This window comes from Venturia canescens, chromosome 8 (genome assembly GCF_019457755.1).
Source record: "Venturia canescens isolate UGA chromosome 8, ASM1945775v1, whole genome shotgun sequence".
NCBI lineage: Eukaryota > Metazoa > Arthropoda > Insecta > Hymenoptera > Ichneumonidae > Venturia > Venturia canescens.
Window position 1 is genome coordinate 18093191 of NC_057428.1, and position 15990 is coordinate 18109180.

Here is a 15990-nt window from a genome sequence, read left to right on the forward strand (position 1 = left end):
CGTTCAACATTTCAAATCCTCGAGGCTCAGTAGCCTCGCGGGCCTGACACGTCGCTAAAAATTATTCATTTTCTCACGTGGCTCCAGTGCGACCAGATCGAGCAGTAAATTATTCTTTGGAAGATGAGCCAGAGCCAGAGAACTCCGTTGATTACGATCCAGCTGAACCCGACCTTGAGGCATTATTTCAATGGATGCCAGTCAGAAAATATCTTGTCTCATTCGCGTGTGCGATAATGAGAACGTTTGAGCTCGATACTTCAAGTTTTTAAGCAGTTTTCGAGCGGGGAAGAAAAGATTGCCCACCTGAATGATTTTGTAGAGTACTGGCTTCTCGTTAGCGATCGAGAGCCACTTGAAACTCGGTGATTTTTTCCATAAAACGATGCACATTGCAACGAGGACGATGAAGGAGGGCAGCGTGTGTATGAAATCGGGTCCGACAGCGATTTTGACATACTCTCTGAAGACGCGGTGTCTGAGCAACAAAACTTCCTGGGGGACCGACAAAAATGTCGATATTTGTTCGGGCAGAGCACTAAGGCAGGACATGTCCTCGAGATCGAAGTACGTCAGCTTATCATTGGTCACTCTGTTACAATTATTTTTCGTTTCTATTCATTAATATATTTTCCCTTCTAAATACGAATGAAAATAACGAAACGAGGAAAAAGGGGGTCACAATTTCAAAAGTTCACCGCGATTCAAGGCGATCTGACGTTTGTGGGTTATTGAAAAAAATCGAGGACCAATCCCCCCGCTCGTTTGTTTCTCGACGGCCCCGGAATTCGACTCGAAGAAGAATTCGGGAGGTCCGTCGAAAAAAGCGAATAAAATCAGAGCGCTTTGGTTTTTCCAATTATTTTATTCCATCCGTTTAATAAACAACAATAAAAAAAAAACAGTTCCTCTCAGTAAAACTCGAGAAAATCGAGGATTCATAGTCAGCTCGGGGTTCAAAATCCTTAATTGAGTTTACGCATAAATATGTACAAAAATATTTACAATTCCCTTGGTTTTTACACTCTTTCCACGGCCCCCTCGTCAGTCTAAATGAGGAAGTAATCAGGCCCGACGAAAGAACCGCATTTCGGAAAATCTTGAGGCGGTGAAACGAGGTCACCGGATTCCCCGACTCGGAGCACCACGTCGAGTCCGCGTGTCCACTCGAGAGCGTGCTCGTCACGCAACATCCAATAACCTTAAGACACCAATTTACGTAACAATCGATTAATTAGAAAAAAAGTGGAGTTCCATTTTCAAGGATTGCCTCGGAGAGCTCGAGGGAAATTGGGAGCAAAAACTCTTTCACCGTGCGGCGAATTATGTAACGAGAATCGATCGATCAGTGTCGTTCATCTGCACGTTTTTCTTTCGTAATCCGGGGGATGGTGAAGGACGAAATTACCTGGATTGTTGGCCTTGAAGCGTATCGCGACGGCTCCGAACTTGGGCATGACGATCGTGTCCTTGAGCGGGGGTGACTCCAAGTTCCTGACGAACAGGGACCCTCGTTCGTTCATCTCCTTCAGGTCCTTCGAGCTTCTAAAGTGACCGAATTTCCTCGCCGCGACGACGTGGAACTTGTAGCCATGGAGATGGTAAACCAAGTCGTCGAGGCCAGCTGAAAGGAGCGAGCCAAAGTGAGCTTCGAGCCTTGGGTTCTCGGGACTCTTAATTTCCTTTTAAAATATCGTCTCACCCTGATCGTGCAGGATTATTTCCACTGTCGAACCCAAGGGAACGCGTCTAACGTGGACGCACTCGCAGGGCAACGTCGGATCGGATTTTCCGTTGATTTCCACCCGCTTGCAAGACGCTGTCGAACTTCCGGCTCCGTTCTCGAGGAGCTCGGGCGGACAGAAAACGTCGTCGGGCACCTCGGGTCCTTGGGTCAGCAGCGGCGAGGACGGATACGTGAAAGTGGCGTTGTCGACGCTCAGGATCCTTGTCTCAGCTTCCCCATCCCCTGCAGCGACAAACCAGGCAAAAATCACTTTTATTCGGGATAATTGGCGGGTGAAAAAGTCTCGCTGGGATTTAACGAACCCTTGAAATCGATGGATTCGAGGCGCTCGTTGATCGGCAGATAAATCGTCGTCTCCACGTTCCGGTTGTTCAGTGGGGCACTCAGTTGTTTCAGAGCTTTGACTTCTGTGACGCAGAAAGCGCCGGGAGCGCCGCACTTCTCAACGGGGTTGGTGCTCATGTGCATTTTCTTGGGACCTTCCTGTCCAGAGGCCTCTTTGACACTGTTTTCGACTGCTGCCAAGTCGGACACGGGACTTCCTTTGTACTCGAGGATCGCTGAGCCGAAGATCGGAGTGGCCGAGCAGTCTTTCGAGGTGTGGAAGCTCATGAGGTAGCTGGAAATCGGTTTGTTCGCTCGCAAAACGACGTCAGCGCGTTCGCCTGTTGGAAAGTGTTCGCTCGGTCATTGCAATATCAGAGGCAACAAAATATTCCGTTGTTTTTAACGTCAAACCGCGAGAGATCGGGTCACCTTTCGACAGAGTTATCGTCGAGACTTCTCGAGGCGTGATCGGTTGGCCGTCAAGAGAGATCAAGAGGAGCGGATGCTCGTCGACGGTGAGCGTGACAGCGCAGGATCCGGCGCCGCCGGCGTGTGCGATCCTGAGCCGATGCCTCCTTCCTGGAATCACGTTGAACGTCGTCAACGGAGTTTCCGGTCCGTCGGTCTGACGCCCTCTCCCATTGACGAGAAGAATCGCCGCCTTCCTCTGCATCCTCGTCGAAGCTCCCTCGGTGACGATGGCGTGATGCCAGGGCGAGATGAGCACGACGTGGTTCGGGTCGTCGATGTCGTAAAGCGACCTGTGGGGCTCGAGCATGTCCGCTTGCCTCACTATCAACGATCCGAATATCCCGTTGGTCATGTCGGACGCTGAAACACAAATGTTGATGGGAATCGTCGAGAAATAATCGTCCTTCGCTACGAAGTCGAATAAACTCCAGCGCCTTGCCCCGCTCCCTCGGTCGCTTACCCGAGTGAGCCCGCCACAAGTGAGTTCCGGGCGAGGAGGCCCGAAACTTGTACTGGAAGGTGGTGTAGCTGGGGATCGGGCATTGCGTGATCAAGGGGACGCCGTCCATGAACGGCGACTCGATTTGCGACTGGCCGCCCCAATGGACGGAGGCCGTTTTCCCGGGCAGGCGGTTCACGACGTCGACGACGAGGATGTCGTTCTCGCAAACCTTTCAAAAATCACAATTCTTTAAATACCGAATTAAAAAAGCGTTTCCGCTTATCAAACTCGTGGCTTTACCTGGATGCTGGGTCCCGGCAATTGCCGGTTGGCGGAGAGGATTCCGCGCCGGAATCCATCCGCCGAGACGCAGTGATCGGCCAGGCAGGCCGTTTTATTCTCAGGGCAATCGCCGCAGGATCTAAATCATTTGAAAAAACGTTAAACTCCTGCTCATTACTCTGACGCAATTCGAGCTCAGGTCGCTTAATTTACTGGCTCGTTCGTAAAATCACTAAAATCAGATCGACGTGTCTCCGCGCATAAAACGCATTTTCTCCCTTTTTCCCCCGCGTGCTGCTGCTTAATTCTCCGTTTTCATTCCCCATCGCTTCCCACCCGTGTGCATTTTGCCCTAGACGAGATTACGTAACGGTTCTTGCACCTCTCGGACCAGTACAGAGCCCGAGTCACTGCACAATCTAATGATGCAATCTCCGCAAGCCTCCCCACTCGATGTCGGCGCTCTATCACTCCGCTTGAGAGAAGCTGATGTGGTTACGTATTTGACGCAATAACCGCAGACATCTTTTCAGACATCACGCTGCGTTATTCGCGTACCCATAGAGAAAAAAAATTGATGAGAAACCAACTGAGAACAAAGTGAGCAAAGTTCAATGGTTTTTTACACTTGGGAGCAAATTCTCAAAATTTTTATTCGAGAAGAAAAAATTGCTTTGAAACTGGAGCTTCGTTCGGGAGATTCCGTTTGGAGCGAGCTGGATTCGAATTTCCTGATCTCTGTTCCGAGATTCGTGCACGCAGGGAAATTTGAGGAAATCCTGTAAACCCCATGAAGCGTCGATTTTTAATGGGTTATTAATGGGTTATTTAGTTCGATGTCGTGCTCGACTGGAGTTACGTAAACGGGAAGAATCGACAGGATATTTCTGGCAGCGTAATAACGACCTTAGCATTGACCAGGACTCGATTGGAACGCGCAGTGGCAGCGAGTAGACGAGAAGAAAGTATCGATCACGAGGGTGAGATTTTTAGTTCGTTTTCGCACTGAAATAACCGATGGTTAGAATAATTATTGCTGTTTTTCTTACTTGCTGAGGGAGTGGAAAACCTCGAGAGTTAATTTCACTCTGCATATCATCGGCCAGTCCAGGTGGTGGCAGGGTCTGTCGCAAGAGAGAAATGTCTGCTCTGTAGAAAAAAAGAGAAGAAAAATGTCGTTGAGGATTAATCGAAACGATTGGAGCGGCGAGTATTTTCATTTTTTTCCTATCTTAAAGATTACGGGGTTTGCTGATGAGCGAAAAACGACGAACTTGATTGTCGACTTACTCGGTCTATAATTACAAATGTGCAAAAAAGTCGCCGCCGATAGGATCATTCCGATGACAACGGAAGTCCGAAGAAAATAGGTAAAAAATGTTATTTTCGGAGGCCTGTACGACGAGGGCAACTCACAGTCCCGCAGGAACTTTTGGGTTATCATGACGTCGACCATCTTTGTTATCAGGACGCTAACAAGGTGGTGACGTCATTTCCTAAATTTTTAACCAACGTAAAAAAAGAAGCACATGAAATGTGGATTATTGAGGAATAAATAAAGACAAAATACTCCTGGCTCTCCGCGCGAATATTTATCGGTCGAGAACTCTGCCGAGCTTTCACTCTCGTACGCGTCCGAGAACAGGGTCTTCCGACTATTCCTACTTTCTTGCTCTCCGCAATTCTCGAGCCGAACCCCAACCGAACTTCTCGATCTTTTGAGGCCAAGGATAGCCACATTTTGCACGAGTTTCATCAAAATTCAACGGCCCATCGAGCTTCGTTTATTAACTCGAAATACTTCTTCAGCGAGAGCCTTTTTTACTGTCAACACGAGAGCATTCGACGTGAACCGAGGAACAAAAAATTCTTGAATTTCAATATCGCTTCGACCTGAGCTGAGACAACTCGAAGGTTCCTGAAAAATTGCGTGAGAAATCGAGGATCGGAATAGTCTTCGAAGAGCGGGAGAGCCAAAAGTTGAAAATCGACAGCACGACAGCGGCGGAGGGGACGATAGTTTGTCAAAACGAGATAAAAACGAAGCACCGAATCATTAGCTCGTCGAGCGCCACTTTTGCATCCGGCACGATGTAAAATAATTTATTTTTAAGCGAGAATATAAAAGAATCGAGAAACAAAATGGTCGCGAGCCGGCCGAAGGGGTCGGGGTCCACGTTTTATCGAGGCAAAAAGTATGAATTGTTAAAAAATATTGAAACTTGACAATGGAAGCGCACCACCACGTGTGTATGAGGTCGCGAGTATATTCAAACACGGAACCGGCGTAGACTGAAACCGACAAGCGACTGTGTGCGGCGAACGTTCGAATTGGCATCGCGACCGATGATTATACAAAGTGGTGAAGGAAGGAGAAATTTTCCGTCCCAAAGCGCGATGATCAATTGGGCGTTAGATGTCGCAAGTCAGCGAGCCCAAAAGTTCGCGAGCGGCGTGTCTCGATCGATTGGTGAAAAGGAGAAAGATCGCCGGGAGGGCTGGGGGGAGGCGAGTGCGTGCAGGGATCGGCGCGTCATCGATCTCAAGAAATCTTCGATCTCCCCGCACAGAAGTCACTCTCGATCACTTTCGATCTCGAGATGTAACGAATCTCGCTTTCGTTCGTCGCAGGGAACGGCGTGCGATCTCGCTGGCGACTTGTCTCCTTTCATTAGTAGTTTCGTCGTCGAGAATCGACTCGAAACGTCGACCGGCACCGTCTCGAATCGCGAATCTTCGTTTTAGAGAATCCTCGTTTCTTCTTATTTTTTAATTCGTGGAATTGAGATCGTTGCGAGAAAAAAAGTATAAAACGGCTCATCGAGACTATTTTTTCGGGAATGAGCCAAGGATTGGCGGTAACGGCGATAATTACGAAACAGGAATGGAAACAAACTGCTGAATATCGCCGCTCATAAACGACCGATAACGAGTGAATACCGCGACTGTAGGGAAAAAATGAAGCAAACGCGCAGCAAAGAAAATGAAAGTGATAGCGGCCATTCGCTGGTAAAAAGACGACGAGAGAGAGAGAAACGTGATCAATGAGCCCACAAAAGAAGCTGAAAAACGACGTGCAGCGAGCACGCATACAGGTTCCAAAATGTGGGTCAGGAAAGTGAAAGTTAGTTGCGCGCGGGGTTAACTCCGACGTGACCAAATATAAAAATGATAGATAAATAATGGCTGCTATATTATCAGCGACGATTATTCGCGAGGATAATAACACCGGCACACAAAAAAAAGGTGCTCAGTACTTTTGACGGGGCCAATCAATTTCTATGTATTTCGACGCGCTGGATACGAAATTCGGCCCAGTTCGACGTCCACACCCACGAATTTTGAGTAAATTTCATAAGACCGTTAAAAATGTCAAAAAATCGCATTTTTCAATATTCAAAAGTTTTTTCTGACCTATATCAAGCACGATTTTCCTGTAATTTAACGCGCTAGATCGATATCCAGGATTGACTTGGCTTTAGATCATCGAAACGTTGAGCAAATAGCGAAAAGCCTCTAAAAATAGTAAAAAAGAATAAAAAAAATGTGTTGGCCTGATTTAGGCATGTTATTCGCGTATTGAAATTAATTTTACGTGATTGGGCGAAGGGGGTAACTGCGCAGAAAACCTTAGCCGAGACGGTCGGTTCCTCTGCTTTCCTCTGCTGGCAATCTGACACTTAAACGCACCAGCCAATTTAAGGAGTCGGCCAACGATCGACATTTGGGCATAAGTTTTTAGAGCAACTCGATAGCGTTAATCTTCAAATATTTATAACGCCTTAATTGGGAAAGAAAAAACAAAACGCTCGTAACAGACAACGGCGAAACGGTCTCCGAATTCGTTTCTCACTCGGCGATCCCCTCGCAATCACAAACTTTCATCGCGCGACCTTTCTCCGCTCTACGAATCGATCCGTGGACCGGCCACGCGATGCTGCATCACGACAATTTCGCTTTCGCCCGTTCGATGGCCCTGCACATCGAGAGAACACTCGAGCCTCTTTCCCTCTCCCTCCCCACCTGCTCGCACCGTTTGCCCTTTCGCGCGGTGTCACGTCGCATCTCGTGCGAGATGCATCGACTCGGGATGCTGGAAAGAAAGTACCGTTTGCTCAAGCACTTGGAGATACGGAGATTCACTAAAGAGCTGTTTCTCTTGTCCCGGCGGACGGTTTATTCTTTTTGGCTTTTGAAAGGACGCTGCTCTTTTGAATTACTATGGAACTGTTCTCTCGACCCGTGTCAATGTTTTCTAGGAATTTTTAACGACGAAGAGACTTTCTTCACTTTCTGAAACGATGATTTTCGACGCTCTTCAGTCCGCTGCTCACTTGCTCGCGGTTTTATCGTCCGCCGGAGCCTCTCCTTTGGCCCTTTTTTAACTTTTTCTCTGCCGAGGCATTCGAATGATAACTAATTTTCGTTGCCATTCGTTACTATCCGGTAGCTCGAGTTACGCGTGGAAAAACACACTTGTACGAGGACCGCTCGGTTCCTGTGATCAAGCACTTCAACGAAGCGTTCCTCGATTATTGGGGTCTCACGCGTTATGAAATAACAAACGTTCATGTTGATCGACGGCCGGTTAATTTCGTCGATCGAATCGTCGGTGAGCCCAAACTTGGAAAGGAAGCTCGAAGCACTTTTTTCAGTTTTCCAGTCATTTTTTCGTCGCTTTTCTTTCATGATGAGCGAAAATTCCTAGTCGAGTAGAAAACGATAAAATAAAAGTTCATCGCTCGGTAATGGGACGGAGATTTTCTCTGAGAAAGTTGCGTGCCACGCTTATTTTTATTCCTCGAAACTATTCTCGACACATGAAAATTTTCATATTTTTTTTCTCCCTCGCGGTGAAAAGCCGAGTTTTTATGGCGCGCAGATCGCGTAGAATACTCGTACGAGCGTGGAATAAAAAAAACATAATCAAACACATAATTGTTCGTGACAGAAGCTTTCTAGAACTTCGCGCCTTGCTCGCTCAGATTCCTGCCACTTTCTACGCAAACAGATGGGCGTAGCGGAATATCCGAGGAACATTTTTATTGTAAAACCAGCTGCAACATCCTACGGACTCGCTCGACTCGAGACATCAATTATTCCACCCATAAACACTCCGTTGACTTTCATTTTTCGTTTTGTTCGATACTCAAATCGATTTTTCTGTGCTAAAACTATCTTTTGGAACGAGAATTGAAAAAATGCTGACAAAATAGTTTTCGGCACCTAATTTTGCGAGTTTCAGGGCCGTCGAATGACCCGCAAGGTCATCTGGTCCAGTCATTCCCAAATTTAATTATCCATAGTTCCAGTGGGGTCCACGAATCCGCAATGGAGAAAGAAATTTACTGAAAATCACAAATCAGTCGACCAAAAATCTTTGCTGATCTGTCAGTCATGGAACCATTCACTTTCCGGTCTTAAAATGTACTTAAAGAATTTCATATTCGAGGTAATTTGACAGGATCCCAAATCCACGGATAATTCGATCGAAATCTATGGAAACTGGTCGATAATTGAATTTCCAAATACTAAAAATGTGCTTAAAAAACTCGATATTCAAGGTCGTTTGACAGGAGGACTCGATCGAAGATCAATGCGAATTTGCCCATCGCTGAACCAACGGGGGGCTTGCTCGTTAGAATTTCTGCGACTTTCTATACTCGAACGGTTGGGCGTAGCAGAATATCCGTGGAGTATTTTTGTTGTGAGAGAAAAACTGCAGCATCCTGTAAACCGGTTGGACCGAGGGATAAATAATTGAGGTCGTTCGGCATCACATTTCACGAGTGCTCGTTCAAGCGAAAACCCTCGAATGCAACAGCGAATGCATCATGATCGAAATATCATTAAAATGACCCAAATTTAAGGTGGATCATGCCCGAAGGGTCGTATTTTATGAGTGTCTAAATAGCATCGATTTTTACTTCCTAATTAAACATATTACCACTTTAAATCAATGTCAGAGTTATCAATTCGAAATTGCAAATACATTTTTTCAACTTATCTTTTGGCGAATGAAATTACAACTCATCGGGGACCCGTCACTGACTTTTTTATGTTGAAAATCACATTAGAGAGGGCAAAAGGAAAACACAACGGGAAATGGATCAAGAAAAAAGTATTAATAAAAAAACAGAAGTCTATAACAGGAATGGGCCAAGCCAAGAGGAAACAAAATGCCAAAACAAGCAAGTGTGAGGTTGTACGAGGGCTCATTACCAATATCGTTCAATCTTTAAGGTAATATATTTTTATTACTAGTAAGACAATCATCTCGAATTTTTTCCCAAACCTTCGTTATATACTTCATTGTTACTCTGTACGTTTTTCATAAACTTCGAAAGAAGCGTTTATTCGTTGTATGGAAAGATAAACGATTTTTTACCCACAGTCCCCGAGTATTTTTCTTCATATTTAAACACGCGTTTATTTAAATAACCAATAAGACGAACCCTTTAGAATTTCATTCAAACTCTGTGTAAATTTCAAGACTTTCTTAAGAAAATCGTTTCGTGTATGAGCTAGCAGAAGGAAGAAAGCTTTTTGGTAGTTTCAGCAGCGATAATTTCGTATCAAATGGCCGATTCTCATTGATCGTTTTCCTTTCCAATCGTTCGGTGTACACGTTAGCTGGAGCATTGAGAAACTGATACTATTTGAGAGGCATCTATGCATGCGTGAGGGAACAGGTAAGATCAGTTATTGGTCGCAATTTTTTTCGAGTTTCTCGTCGTCCGCGGAGCTCGAAGAAATTCCACCGGTTGAATTTCTCTCCGAAAGTACTTGCCAATAATTGCACTTAATAAGACTCGCGCGAACGGGGTCGAAGCTCCGTCTCAACATCGCGCTCGTTTAAAAATCAGCAGAGTATTTATCCCCGTGAAAGGAAAATTCGTTTCCTTTTCCCGTCCCGCGGTGAATCGTTGCTATTGCACTCGCCCCGAACGAAACGAGGATTTCCATCAATATAGTTTAGAAGCGAGAGAAAAACGTTGCAGCTTTCTGGATTTCGTTGCGAGTCGCCCGAGATCGCTGGAGCGAGCAACGCAAAATGTTGCGTTAACCAATGTTTACTCGTGTGCTAATAATCATTTTTAAAAAAACTCATTACAACACGCGAACGCTCGCAGCTTTTTGTTGCCCGCAGCTCCAATTAATAGCGAGCGTCGCGGCTCAAGCACTGCAGCCGCCTGCGAGCACCGCCTTAAACTTTCACCTCCTTCGCGAGTTTGATTATTTTTTCAACGAAACATCAAATCCTGAGAGTCAGCGCGCAGTGATCGGTGCCTTTTCAGGGGACGTTGCGCAACTTTTTTCTTCTACGCGATCGCTCGAATGACAATTTCAATGGCGCTGACGAGTCGTCGATTTTGCACGGGCCCGCGCGCGCTTCGTCGTTCGAGACGCACTTTTTTGCAGTTGCTCCGTCGAGACTTTCACTCGGCTAGACAAAATTCAAGCGGAACAATCGCTTTTTTATTGAGCCCGTTGGAAAAAAAATTAAAAATTAAAAATTTAAAAAAAAATATTCGTACTCTCGGTGAATTTTGTTTCGCAGCGAAATTAACGATTTGCTCGAAAGATCGAAACGCTACGATGAACAAGGAGGGGAAAGTGAAGAGACATTACGAAATAGCTATTTTTCTGCACGCTCTAGAGAGCGCTCCGGCGACCACGCGAGTCTCCCGCGCCCCGCGCAGGGCTCTCCGGTACCAGGGACAATTCTGGCACAATTACCAGAGGCGCACGAGCGCTAGGGATCGTCCAAAATTCTCCCGGACGATATTCAATTTCGAGTAAACACGAAAAACTTTTAGTTTATGCGAATTTTCACCGCGAACTCGGTCTTTTACGCTCTTGTACCGGATGTTTTAATGGCTAGTTTAGAAGCGTCTGTTAGCCTTTGTAAACGGCAGTTACAAGGAGTCGAGTGAGCGGCGAATCGTCGCGCGTCGATCCGCTCGGCAATTAAGTCTGCTATCAGTGCAGCTAACGTGTTTTCTTCATTTCGAGCATTAAAAAACCGCCTTTCCCTCCTTTGTTAGCTCACGCTCAATCGTTTTTTATTTCCGTTCGATCTTCGGGTGAAAAGAATTGAAAAAACGAGTCGAGAAATCGAGTCACTCGATAAAAAATCCGCGATGATCGTAAAACGGATTTCTAGATCATTTAAATGTGCCCAAAGTGCGATTAAAATTCTTGGCACTCGAGCTGATTTGACAGGAGCAAAGATCTATAGATCATTCGATAAAAATCTTTCAATTATTGGGAAACGCATCTCTGTGACACCGAAACGCCCTTAAAAAACTTAATATTCAAGCTCATTTGAGAGGAGCAAGGATCCGTGGATCAAACGATGAAAAAGCGCAACTTCCGGTCTCTGAAATGTGCTTAAAGCTGTGATATTCGAGCTAATTTGAGAGGAGCAAAGATCTATAGATCATTCGATAAAAATCTCTGAAGATTCTTCAATCATTGGTAAACGCATCTGCGCGACACTGAAGCGTGCTTAAAAAACTCAATACTCAAGGTCATTTGACGGGATCAAAGATCTGTAGATAATTCGATAAAAAATCTCGAAAATTTCATCAATTATTAATTAATGCACGCCTCGATCCATGAAGTACGCTTTAAAAACTTGATATTCGGGATAATGTGACGTAACGAATGATCTATAGATCATTGTTGATTAAAAGACCGATTAAATAGATCGATGGATCTTTAATATGACTCGGTTTTCTATTGTAAATATTTGCTCTAACGTATTTATTGGTCTTTCGATGACGTGCGTAAATAAGATGTTGAAAACGATGAGTTATTGGTCGGAGATGTCAAATGATAGTGATTAAAAACTCACCGGGTACAGGAGTGAGATAAATGATGGTGGCAACGACCGATCCCAGACCCACGAAAATAGCGACTCGAAAGAACATGATTGTAATGGGGAGTGACGATCGCGATCGAGACTCGATGGGTTTCCGCGGCTCTCTTGTAACGGTAAAAACAGTCTGGAACGCTCGAGCCTGATGTGACGCTCGTATTTTTAATATTTTTAAATATACAGGGAAGCCTGAATTAGCCGGAGTAATTTTGACGGGTACGAGTAAAAAATAGCTGCGACTGGCCTCGAAGTCGCGAATATACTAGCGGTTTGTATCATACCAGCAAGTTCATTGCCAGGGAGAGAGAGTTGATCCGAGCGATTAAAAAAAAGAAGGCTCCCTGTATACGGTACCATATCATGTATTTGTGTGCGTGTAAAGCATGCTATGATACCCATCAGGATAGCTGGAGACGCACGCGAGAGAGGCGCGAGAGAACGGACGTTCACCGGTTAACCCACGTGATTTTATGGCACTTCGAATAGTTCCCCCTACTTTCGGTCATACTGCAAAACCGCTTTTTACCCGACGACTTTACACCCATTTTACAATTTTTCTGTTCACCTGCTGCGCGCACCAAAGCTCGCTCGGTGAAACAGACTCGGAAGCATCGAAATTAAGTAAGAAACTTTTCCTATTGATTATCTAAACCGCCATCTTACCGACTGATAATATGAATCGTAACCTGCTCACGAAACTCGCTGATATTCGAAATATTCAACATTCAACCCACTGGCGAGAAATAAATTTATTATTAGTTTGGAATTTGTTGTGGGAATTTTCTTATTCTTTCTGTCAATTAATTATTCCGGTAGAAATCCGAGCTAACGAACGAGAACTTACCGGTTTTGTGCGTTGTACGAACTCTTGCTGACAGGTGGAAGTCAAAGCGCCGTTGAGCAAAAGTAAACAAAAGTCCACGTTTGATTTGGTTTGATTTCATAATTTCGTCGACAAACCGAAACAAACTTTTGAGATATTAGAATCGCCTTTCTAAGCTAGTACACTCGTGTTTAATTTGTTAATAACGTCGGAGTTGGATTTAAGTAATAATTCTTTGGGTCGGAAGTGTCGCGAGACAATTCTGAAATATTCTTTTTACGAAATGAAGTTACAGTGCGTGGATTTGAACAAAAAATTCATGGATTCTGTTTAATTTTATTGGACGGAGTGATTCTGAAGAGTTAAAATAATTACGTTACTTCCTGTAAATCGAGTAGAAACTATTTTTCAAAAATGTCTCAGTCGAAGGTAAGAATTAGGTTAGGTAGTAGCTAAATAAAACTTGTTTTCAAATCAACGACGCTGAAGTTTCCAACGTTGGAGTCCAACGAAATGAACGAAAAAAACGTTTGTAATTCACCAATTTTTTATTTCACGAATCGTTGGTGCAACTTGAAAAACTACGAATCGCAAATTTGGCAGGGAAGAAAATAGGAGAATTACTGGAATTATTGGAGAGTTTTTTTCGATCATTTCGTTGGACTCCAACGTTGGAAACTTCAGCGTCATTCAAATCAAAACAAATCGTGATTGATCATCAGTTTTTCCACGAAACGTAAAATGTCGCTGAAATATTCACCATTGAAAAATTCGGTTTGTTTTTAACCATAGAAAGGGAATGCCTGGGCAGAAATGTTGCTGGCATTCGAAGAGGCAGAAAAAGAGCTTCCAGCTCGAAAGAGACAAAAACGGAATGATCCTCACAACGAAGATCTCTTTATAATGCCCACGACAGTAAAGTATAAAAAAACTAATGAAATTCATAGCCTGTCCAAGCTTATGGAAGCCTGTGAGCCAAAAAAAACTGCTGATCTTGCTGTAAGCAAGCAGAAACAGAAAGAAATTAACGAATGGTTCCTGGATGGAATTAGTCTAAAAGGTCCCAGAATTCTGGTAATCTCCGGACCTTCCGGTTGTGGCAAAACTGCTGCCTTAAAAATCATTGCCAAGGAGAACCACTTCACTGTTGTTGAATGGACAAACCCTACCGATTCCAATGATTATGGAAGCTGTGAGTCTTGCCCGATTTAAATTCATTCATTGTAACCGAATGCCACAAAATCAAGTTTCATATGTTTAAAATGTAATTCTAATCCTACAAATTTTTTTATTGAATTTTCGTTATCCATCAAAAATGCAAGCAAAAAATTGACTCTCAATTTCTTCAATAATTTTTTCCTTACCAGATGCAAAACAGAGCGACAAATTCTTAGATTTTCTAATTAGAACTACTCGCTACAATTCTCTGTTCGAATTAAACTCTCGACGCCTTCTACTGGTCAAAGACATACCAAATGTTTATTTTGTCGAAACGGATCAGTTTACCACTTTGCTAGAGTAAGCAGTTTTTCATACTCAACATGACATGAAATTAACATTTGAGAAACTAATATGAATTGAATGAAAAGCAATTTTCATAAAATTAAGAATGAATAATTGGTAAATGGATAAAAAATTGAATTTCTCCATTCAGGAATTATTTTGAATACGGCAAAGAACCTCTGGTTTTTATATGCAACGACGGTGGAACCTCAAAGATGATGAAAACTCTTTTTCCATCCAAAGTGAGAGATCAATTCAACATCGATCACATCGGGTGAATTTTTCTAGAGAATAGAAAAAAAAATCTACCAAGAAGAAATGACTTCAGAAAAATAACAATTTTCATTACAGTGAATTGGTTGGTACAATTAATTTGATTAAAACTTATTTTCAGTGTAAACTCGACGACACAGGCAGCCATGAAAAACATGCTTAAGCGAGTAGCTCCAATTTTGAATGCTCGAGCGGACGAATTTATCAACGTTAGGCAACATCATATCGACGAAGTGTTATCAAACAGTGTTGGCGATGTACGAAGCTCTATTCTCAATTTAATATTTAATTCGTTAAAAGGTTTGTCGGACATGATTAACAGAACCGAAGGAGGAGGAATGAGAGAAAGAATTTACAGTCGCTTTGATTTTTTCAGTGTCCGATAAGCTCAAACACGAATGCGAGACCAGAGCTGAAAGTTTGAGCCTTCTGCACGCGATCGGTCGTGTTATTAACCCAAAAAGTAAGAACCCTGAAAAAAATCAGTGTTAAAATGAATCCATCATTGAATTAATGGCAGAATTCTCCGAATACTTTTTACCAGGGGTCGAATCCGGCGATTCTTGGAAATTTGTTCACGATCCCGACGAAATATCTTCATCTTTTTTGTCTCAGTCGATAATTTTTCTCCACTTTCTTCACGAAAATTACATGAACACAATTTCTGACGTCGAAGAAATTGAATTATGCTCTGACATATTGAGTATTTCTGACATGATCACTCACGGATGGCAAGTACGTTTATTTTATATTTTCATTTTATCGATCATTCGTAAATTCAATTAATAATTCTACATAATTTTTACTTCTTGCCAATTCCAAGGACATCAATTTGATAAAACTGAATTTATCGCTGTGCATCCGTGGCGTTATGGTCCACAATAAGAACCCTGTAAGCGGTTGGAATCCAGTAAGAAAGCCTCGATCCGAGGAGATTCAGATGTGAGTCAAAAATGAAAAAAAAAAAACATTGCGACATTCACTTTTGTATTGACAAAAAATATTCACTCACTTTTCAGGTCACGAAATCTCGGCTTCGCTGAGGAAGCCTGGTACAAAAAAATCATATGTCCCAAAGAAACAAGAGACTCGTTAAATTTGGAGAATACGGTGATCGAACAAAACAGTGATTAGTTAATAAATTATTTCTATTTAAAAATTATTATTGTAAAAAAGAATCTCATTACTTTATAAAAAAAATATTTTTAAAAATCATGGTCTTAAAAATGAAAATGGAA

General features: G+C 43.4%; 2 protein-coding genes across 5 annotated transcripts; one reads left to right on the forward strand and one right to left on the reverse strand.

Moving 5' to 3' along the window:
* Positions 1 to 845: 845 nt before the first annotated feature.
* Positions 846 to 12427, reverse strand: LOC122414509 (laccase-4-like). 3 transcript variants are annotated; one of them, XM_043425833.1, is made up of 10 exons: positions 5510 to 5656; positions 4560 to 4765; positions 4319 to 4418; positions 3288 to 3408; positions 3006 to 3216; positions 2504 to 2905; positions 2050 to 2412; positions 1703 to 1969; positions 1409 to 1624; positions 846 to 1201 (listed from the first exon to the last, which is right to left on the reverse strand). In XM_043425833.1, exons 2-10 carry the CDS (start codon positions 4723 to 4725, stop codon positions 1050 to 1052), a joined length of 1998 nt encoding a protein of 665 aa, XP_043281768.1. In that variant the 5' UTR covers positions 4726 to 4765; positions 5510 to 5656; the 3' UTR covers positions 846 to 1049. The 3 variants fall into 3 exon arrangements, with proteins under 3 accessions (XP_043281768.1, XP_043281770.1, XP_043281769.1); XM_043425835.1 differs by lacking the exons at positions 4560 to 4765; positions 5510 to 5656 and adding an exon at positions 12130 to 12427; XM_043425834.1 differs by having other exon boundaries at positions 4560 to 5625.
* Rad17 (Rad17 checkpoint clamp loader component) lies at positions 9404 to 15904 on the forward strand. Of its 2 annotated transcripts, none has more exons than XM_043425842.1 (9): positions 9404 to 9512; positions 13769 to 14168; positions 14344 to 14494; positions 14631 to 14753; positions 14874 to 15052; positions 15129 to 15215; positions 15297 to 15487; positions 15576 to 15694; positions 15772 to 15904. In XM_043425842.1, the coding sequence occupies exons 2-9, from the start codon at positions 13790 to 13792 to the stop codon at positions 15884 to 15886; spliced, it is 1344 nt and encodes a 447-aa protein (XP_043281777.1). In that variant the 5' UTR covers positions 9404 to 9512; positions 13769 to 13789; the 3' UTR covers positions 15887 to 15904. The 2 variants fall into 2 exon arrangements, with proteins under 2 accessions (XP_043281777.1, XP_043281776.1); XM_043425841.1 differs by lacking the exon at positions 9404 to 9512 and adding an exon at positions 13022 to 13405.
* The last annotated feature ends 86 nt before the right edge of the window (positions 15905 to 15990 follow it).